At 37.8% G+C, this 8,413-nt stretch overlaps 2 protein-coding genes across 5 annotated transcripts in view; one reads left to right on the top strand and one right to left on the bottom strand.

Moving 5' to 3' along the window:
* rnf41 (ring finger protein 41) overlaps positions 1–1,563 on the bottom strand; it is an 8,740-nt gene extending 7,177 nt beyond the window's left edge. The window contains exon 1 of one of the 2 annotated variants that reach the window (XM_026199942.1): positions 1,393–1,563. The gene's annotated coding sequence lies outside the window, so the exon portion shown is untranslated. The remainder of the gene's footprint in view (positions 1–1,392) is intronic. The other variant, XM_026199943.1, reaches the window with a different exon arrangement.
* Positions 1,564–2,018: 455 nt separating this feature from the next.
* Positions 2,019–7,656, top strand: LOC113041419 (zinc transporter ZIP10-like). 3 transcript variants are annotated; one of them, XM_026199923.1, is made up of 12 exons: positions 2,019–2,158; positions 2,630–2,795; positions 3,208–3,431; positions 3,577–3,721; positions 5,152–5,329; positions 5,476–5,594; positions 5,694–5,813; positions 5,912–5,969; positions 6,053–6,199; positions 6,521–6,601; positions 6,681–6,871; positions 7,009–7,656. In XM_026199923.1, the coding sequence occupies exons 1-12, from the start codon at positions 2,139–2,141 to the stop codon at positions 7,156–7,158; spliced, it is 1,599 nt and encodes a 532-aa protein (XP_026055708.1). In that variant the 5' UTR covers positions 2,019–2,138; the 3' UTR covers positions 7,159–7,656. The 3 variants fall into 3 exon arrangements, with proteins under 3 accessions (XP_026055708.1, XP_026055707.1, XP_026055709.1); XM_026199922.1 differs by having other exon boundaries at positions 5,425–5,594; XM_026199924.1 differs by lacking the exon at positions 6,053–6,199 and having other exon boundaries at positions 5,425–5,594.
* The last annotated feature ends 757 nt before the right edge of the window (positions 7,657–8,413 follow it).

The following is an 8,413-nucleotide window of genomic DNA, read 5'->3' as shown; positions in this document are numbered from 1 at the left end:
GCCAACATGATTTAGACGCCCGTCGCTTTCGCACAGCCTACTGAAACAAAACAAATGTAGTCAGCAAGGATTAGATGTGATGTAAAGCACTTATCCAGGAGCACAGCATTTTTCCTTTGGAATAAGTTATTAAACAAGAAGCAGAATGCTGGTTTTAGGACACAAATCCATTCTCTTAACTTGGTAAAACAAATCCAAAGGGAATAAAGGGGCTGCGTTATGTAGACACAGCATCTTTTCAGATTCATAACAGTTCTGGGAGGGGTGGTGTTGTGTCCCGGTAGGCTGGTGGTGACCTAATTTTAGCTTGTCTAAGCAGACAGTGTGGGAGAGTGTGGGTGGTTTGGCACACTCTCCCCTCAACCCCCATTTCAGCAATGGCGTTCCTCACTTTTATTCAGTAAAGATCTGGTTTAGTGGCATGGATGCAAGATAACCAAGAGCACATTTGGGAGTGCACAGCTACACTGGAACACATTTGCCATTGTTAAGTGTTTTGTTTCATCAAATAATTGTAAACTGCCTGAAATGCTGGATCGTGTATTGGATAATAGGTCTGACAAAACCCTAAATTCAAGTATGAGACGAGAGTAAATTATGATGTTTTGATGATGCAAAATGGTGGTATGTTTCTGCATCAAAAATCCATACACATGACAGTCCCTTCTCTCAGCTTATAAAAGTGGATACTGTACAGATGCAGCCATTTAAACAAGATGCATATTGATATGCATATTTACAGACAGCCATGAATATTAATACAATGTCATGCTGGATTCAGACAGACAGGTTAACTGTACTTCTGCCAAAATACATACATATAGCAATGAACCAGACACGACAGATGCAAACATCTGTACAGCTGTTAAACCTCCTGGCGATGTAAAAAAAAAAAAAAAACTACTGCCACACGTCTGCTGATGTGTTTGAGCTAGTACGTTGATGTTAGGCGCTTAGCATTAGCCAGCTCGCTAACGGTGCTGTACAAAAACAACGAACATTATCATCACAACCACGGGGCTTCCTTGCTGTGTTAGTGTTTTTTTCCGTATAAAAGTGTATTAATGTCTTAAAAACCATTTTTCACAGTGAAATTGCATTTAAAGTGTATGCCTTGATGCTAAGGAGCTAGCTTGGCGATCTAGCAAGAAATCCAACTAACGTAGGCTGACGCACGCCGAAAGAGCAGTTTTGGTCTAACATTACACCACACGACCTTAAATGACACATTACCAATAATAGCCATTACTAGAACCCCTGTAAATGTCATTTAAATACTGTTCTGATCAAATAACGTCTTGTTGTGTTCATGTTTCGTCACTGTATTGTCTCCAGTTTGAGCTATTATCCGGTAATTGTACAACTCGACATAAATAAAGCATTGAAACTCACTCAGCAGGACTGGAATACCTGTTCCCGTAGATCGCGGTATTGCTCCCAGGCTTAATGTGGTTTCTGGATTTAGAGCCTGTGATATTTGCTGTAATCTGAGAGATGGCCGATTTCTCTTCCTGAGCCGAGCGGATGAAGTCCGACTGAATCTGCTGCTGCGCCTACAGGACAAAGTGTGTGTGGAGGAGCGATTATACCTGATTTACTCTTATATGACATGCATACTAATCTAATTTAGTGTGTGTGTGTGTGTGTGTGTGTGTGTGTATATATATGTACATGTCCTATGCTGGAATTATTTTAAAAATAATAATTATCTATCTGTCTGTCTGTCTGTGTGTCTGTCTGACTGACTGTCTGTCTGTCTGTCTGTCTGTCTGTCTGTCTGTCTATCTATCTATCTATCTATCTATCTATCTATCTATCTATCTATCTATCTATCTATCTATCATGAAGTTACTACTTGAAAGTTACCTTGACATGTCAAAATAGGGGCTGCAGGGGGGCTATAGTTTAATGTAGTTGACAAGATGAGAGTGAGAATGTGTTGAATTTACATCACATAGTCATGAGGTAAACCAAGCTGATCAATGCCTTCCCGTTGTGTGATCTCCGATAGGCTTAAAGCTGACTCCTGGTGAAACATTAACCTCCTCTTCATAAAACAATGCGCCATGCTTCATGCTTTAACACATACTGAGAGGAGACTGGAGATCATGTAACGGGATTACGAGACTGCAAAAATAATGGGTGGACAGACAGTCTGGTAAAGAGTGAATCAGAGTTAAAGCATAAATTCTTTAAAATTGCATTTTGGAGTCTTTAAATACTTTGCTTGACTTTGCAATGTGCTTTCTGTATGCTTTCGATTTAAGAGTTTTTATTGCTATATATTGATAGAATGTTGCTCTTTTATAGCTCTGAATGTTTGTTACATGCTTTTGAAATACAGTGCAATACACTGCTAGATATGCCTCCTTTTGAATCCAGATCTTGGGAGCTTTGTTGAGATTTATTTTAAACTGCAGGAGAAACACATAAAAGTATTGTGACTATTTTCTCAAAGGAATAAGCTGAGAAGCAGGAAACTTGAGTAAAAGTCTCAATTTTGCCTCCCTTAAACCTCATGGATTTATTAATAAATGCCTATTGAATTATGCTTCTTTAATTATGTGTTATACTGAATGCTGAGGCCCACGTGCTGAAATAATTCATATTTATTGGTACTTTCCCTTAGGACGACTCTGAGCTTCAATCTTCTGCTCTACCACTGTATGATTTCTGTTATGGTACCAGACATACTTGTACAGGCAACACACCAGGTCGACAAGCTCAGAAAGTCAAATGAAAGCACACAAGTCAAATCTACACAGGAACACTTAGAGGAAGCTTTTGAAGAGCAGGTACGTTTGGATGATTATGTCAAATCATGATGTTTAAGTAAGCAATGATTGTTTTTGTTGCTTGTCTTTGAGAATTGACAGTGACTAATGAGATTTACTTGTCCCTACACGTCTGGTAAAGTAGATCAACCACATTCCTTGAGGGATTTTTCAAAACATTAAGAGATCAAGTGCTTTTTGCTTGAGTGTTACACTGAGTGCAAAAAAATCTTATCAACAATGACTGATGCAATCACTCAAATTTAACTAGGTTAGAGTTGTGGTTCTAGTACGTATGTTGAAATTCATGGACTGGAGTTACGGTTGCAGACTAAGTTTATGACACCAAAGCACTATCATAAAGACATTGACATGTGTGAACCCTGAAAATGATGTCTGTTGGTATAATAGTCAGATTTAATCTTCTTCCAAGGGCTACTACTTGCAACGCCTGTTTCTTCAGTATGGGGACAATGGGACTTTGACCTATGAGGGTCTGCAGGAGTTGCTTGGCAGTTTAGGTCTTGGGGAAGTCAGTGTCCTGGAGATCCGACATGGTGGAGTGAAGCATTCTTCTCAACCCCAATCCCATTCCCACTCACATGAAGACCATCACCATCCTCAAAGGACCACAAACTCACCTCCACTCAAAGAAAAGTAATATGGCTAAAGTATTATTGTAATATTCTCTACTCTTTCAATTTAGAATCTTCCCCTTATTTGATCTGGTTATTGTTTATATAATTCAAATACAGTTTTGTGCTCATTCCAATGACTATTCCATTAAAATATTCTATCCTAGTCCCCACATTAAGTCAGTGCTCGGTGGATCTCCTGCAGAATGGGGTCAGTCAGATTATTTTCCACATCCTGGTCTAAGACACAAACTGGAAGAAAGTGTATCAGCGCTGTCAGACCATCCGACGGAGAAACACCTACATGGAAATGTGAGTATTAACTCCTAAACTTCCTGTTATTGTGCTACAAATGGACAAAGTCTACCACTATCACATGACCAAAGGTCTGTTGATATCTTGAGGTGTGCAGACAGTAAAATTCAATTAATTGTTCCTGTTCTGTGTATGGTACACCAACTATTTTGGAGAGAGATAATCATGTAAGAGGTCACTGCTGAGAGGCTGGTTTAAGCTGGTTAGTGCTGGTCTAGACAGTGGGCCAGAATATGATATAATTCTGTATATCTGCAAAACTCTGGAAAAGGCTTGCAAAGATAGTTGACCATGATAAAACTTCTGGTGATGCTGGGTGATCAGATTATCCTGGTTAAACTACTCAAGAAGCCTTCTAGGACTATACAAGCACACAACTGTGGATTAGCATCTACATCACAATATATGCAATATGTAAGCATGCAAGTATGGAAGTATGGAAGCCTTTTTCTTTGAAATTATGAGATACTAAATTGTAATTATGAGATAAAAGTCAAATTTATAAAACATCTAGTCATAATTCAAAAAGTTATTATTATTAGGTAATAGTCATAATTGTAACATTAAAAAGTCAAAAGTTATATAAAACATTAAAACTATGGTCTAAAATGTTATAATTACGAACTAAAGAGCCATAATTATTACATAGCACAGTTATGGGATAAAATCAAAAGTATGAGTTAAAATCCAAGTAATCGTTCTATTATTATAATCTAAAAGTCAAAATTACGTCAAAAAAGTAATGCTTTAAAACATCAAATTTATGAGTTAAAATATACATTTATAATACATATAAAATATAGTCAGAAATACGACAGAAATATCTGCAATTGTGACAAAAAGTCAATATTATGTGAAAAACTAGTTTGACAAGTTTGAAATCATGAAATAAAAATTATGACAAAGTTCTAACTTACATGATGAAAAGTCATAATTATGACCGCATGATAATTTTGCCATATAACGACTTTTTTGTAATAATTTAGACATTTTAATCACGTAATTATGATATAGTATACCAAAATGTTAACTTTTTACCTCATGATTTCATGACATGAAGTCAGGCCTCGTTACAGCAAAATAAATCTAAAGTATAATTTTGCTTGTATATTATTGAAAATGTTAAATAAGGAAATAAACAGTCCATTACAATGCACAAAAGTGACATGACCATTGCAATTACGACCGTTACAATAATATTAGTACTTTAAGTCCTCTGAGGTCATTTTTACTATGGCTGATAACTGATACACAACATGGCATCAGTTGTGTTTGTAGAAAACAAGAGATCGCGAGTCTGCATCTGATACGAGGGATATGGAAGTAGCACAAGCCTTGAATGACCAATCATAGTGGAGTATTTCACAGAGATGTGTAATAATGTTGAATCTGATTCTCATCTCATCTTTATTTTTTCCTTATTGCAGTGTCTAAATGTTACCCAGCTCCTGTGGAACTTCGGGTTGGGCCAAGCGTCCCATATCACTCCTGCCCATTTCACCTTCCTGTGTCCTGCCCTCTTGTACCAGATTGACAGCGGAGTGTGTCTGCAGCACACAGAGGAGCAGACCCAGGGAAGCAAAACCAGCGAGGGTTTCCTGAGAGGTGTGTGTGTGTGTACACGGTTTCTGTCAAGTGTGATATCAGAATCAAGTTTGTTTTCATGATAGAGCTGGTTAAATAAAGTCATTGTATTTCAGCACTAGGATGGGCCTCCTTGGCACTCTTTGTTATCAGTTTGCCTTCCCTGGTTGCCCTGGGACTGGCACCCCTGCTTCAACCTTCCGTCCTTCAAATATTCCTCTGCCCGATGGCTGGCATGGCAGTGGGCACGTTATGCGGAGATGCCCTACTGCACCTCCTGCCCCATGTAAGAAGCAAAATACACAATTAAGCATTATTTCAAGAAACTATATAATTATTCTATAATACTTCAAGTACTACAAATGTATATTATTTGTGATTTTAGGCCATCTTCAGTCAGCACACTGAACATCGGGATGCTGTTTTCAAGGGTCTGAGCGTGTTGGGAGGACTTTACTTTCTGTTTGTCTTTGAAAGCCTTCTGGGACTTAAACAGCATTTCAAGGTAACTTTCATCCAGTGGGATTTAAATTATTATTTATAGGAAAAGAGATCTGGAAATGTTTCCCCAATAATTGATTTTTTCCCCCTTTCTTCAAACAGAATTTAAAGAAAAGGAAACATGATGCTGAGTCTGGAAGGGAGCTGGACGCACTGCAAGGTATGTTTATTTTCAGACAAGAGAAAGAGCATTAATTCATTTATAATTATGAAACATCTGAATTCATTTGAACTCTGTCGTAGGTACTTCATCAGTCAATCAGGATGAGAGTTCAGGGCATGGCCATTCTCATATGCAGACTGGATCAGGGAAGAAGGGCATCAGAAGCATGGCATGGATGGTGGTCATGGGAGATGGGATACATAACCTCACAGATGGACTAGCCATTGGTACAGAAAAATTATTAGACATTAAAGTGTATTAAGTAATAAGTAATCATTTTAAACTGTGTGTGTGCACTTTGGATGGGTTAAATGCAGAGCATGAATTGTGAGTTTGGGTCACCATACTTAGCTGTGTGTCACATAATTTTTTTTTCATATATTTACAACAGTGAATTTCACTCACTTAAGTGTAGGGGGCTTCAAAGTCACAAAAATACGCAAAACTATGTACGGTTGCTTTCATTTAGTAATAAAAACATTTTTTAAACAAATCTGACAATTTCATCTTAATAAATTTAACTTATGCATGTTCTTGTTCTCCTCCAGGTGTTGCATTTTCTCAGAGTCTGACAGGAGGACTCAGCACTACAATCGCTGTGTTCTGCCATGAGCTTCCTCATGAGTTAGGTATGACTGACTCATTTCTATTATGTTCATTATGAATTATGAGTATTGCATACATAGATTTCTTTGCTTGTGTCTGCAGGGGATTTGGCGGTGTTGTTGGCTGCAGGCTGGCCTGTACGCAGACTGGCTGTGTTTAGCCTTATCTCTGCTCTGCTGGGTTTTGTTGGCGTTTTCACAGGAACTGCACTGGGAAACCAGTGGGCGACACACTCACCTTGGATTCTCACCATCACTGCTGGGGTCTTCCTTTATGTTGCTCTTGCTGACATGGTAATAATCTTGATAGCCAAAATACAGTAATGTTAATTTATCTATGACTTAATTTTATTTTGAAAAGCTACTATAGTCATAATAATCACACTGAATACAGTGTCTTTATATAATTTCAAGTTTCTGTTTCTCTCTAGATGCCTGAAATGCTCCATGGAGATGCTGGATCTCTGAGCCCTTTGAAGCGCTTCCTCCTGCAGAGTCTGGGGCTGCTTATGGGGGGCGCCATCATGCTTTGCATCGCCCTTTTTGAGGACCATATTGCTGTTAGCCTGGGAGAAGTCTAAGGATATGAAGACTTTCTAAATGAAATCCTCAGGATGTCACTTCAGAATTTCCATCCTGGCAGTGGTATTATGTATTTACCTCATTCCGTAATGAACTACCGTGTCGCTAATGTGTGGATATTCTGAAGAAAGTGCACTGGATGGATTGCTATAAAGAGATACAGTGGGAGGAACTCGTATATATGGATCCTTAGGCAACTTCTTTTCAACCTACGCTGAATTTTATTTAAGAAAATCTTCTTACTGAATGATGACATCTACAGAAAATTCTAGGGCTTTTCTATAAGAATGGTCTGATGAGAGTTTTTCAGGCCTGAATGAATTAAATGCTGTGTCGTAAGGACTTTTTTCATTTATCATATAACTGTTTCTCTGTTTCTGTTCTTGCAACTTTATACTATGCTTTAAAAAAACATTTTTTAACCTTTATAACAACTATAATGACATTGTTTCCAGAAAAAAAAGAGCATTTATGAAATTATAACCATAATGAAGTTATGGCTATTGGTTATAAATTTAGTTACAATTCCATAATTTTAACCTGAATGATTTCTAAAAACGATTGCAAATTAACATAGCAAAAACAACCTGCACTCAAAGAAGTTTGCTTGCCTCAAACTGGAACATAAATGCCGTTGCTTTGGCATGAGAGTTTTTCATCAGGCTTGGAAAGCATGTCTGAGTCAATATAAAGTGCAGCTTTTGATACCAAACAATATTACCTAGTCGACTTGAACTGCTCTTTGGGATGACCGAGATTGCTCTGGATTGGTTCAAATCCTAATTTACGGATCATAGTCATTTTGTTTTTTTGGATGGTCACAGATCAGAGGCTGGTCCTGTTAGTACTGGTGTCCCTCAGGGCTCATTACTTAGTCCCCTTGCTTTTCAGCCTTTATATTTTTCCTCTTGGGCAACTGTTAAAATCTCTCAAACTTACCTACCATTTTTATGCTGACGATACGCAGATTTACATCATATATCATATTGATGAAAGGTTAATTCATTAATTTGTCTTTTCTTGTCTAGACTATTATAAAATCTTGTATTAAGAAATATGAGCATTCACAAGATTCAGCATCAAGCATTCTTTCAGGGCCAAGGTTGTTGATTATATAAGTCCTGTTTTGGAATTGTTGCACTGGCTCCTGGTTAGATTCCATATCGATTTTAAAGTTCTCATCATCTGGCTCCTCAGTACTTGGCTGAGCTTTTAATTCCCTATACACCTAGTCACAATTTGCGATCTTCTCAG

Source organism: Carassius auratus, chromosome 23 (assembly GCF_003368295.1).
Source record: "Carassius auratus strain Wakin chromosome 23, ASM336829v1, whole genome shotgun sequence".
In the NCBI taxonomy this organism is placed as follows: Eukaryota; Metazoa; Chordata; class Actinopteri; order Cypriniformes; family Cyprinidae; genus Carassius; species Carassius auratus.
This window is presented reverse-complemented; position numbering and strand designations above follow the sequence as displayed.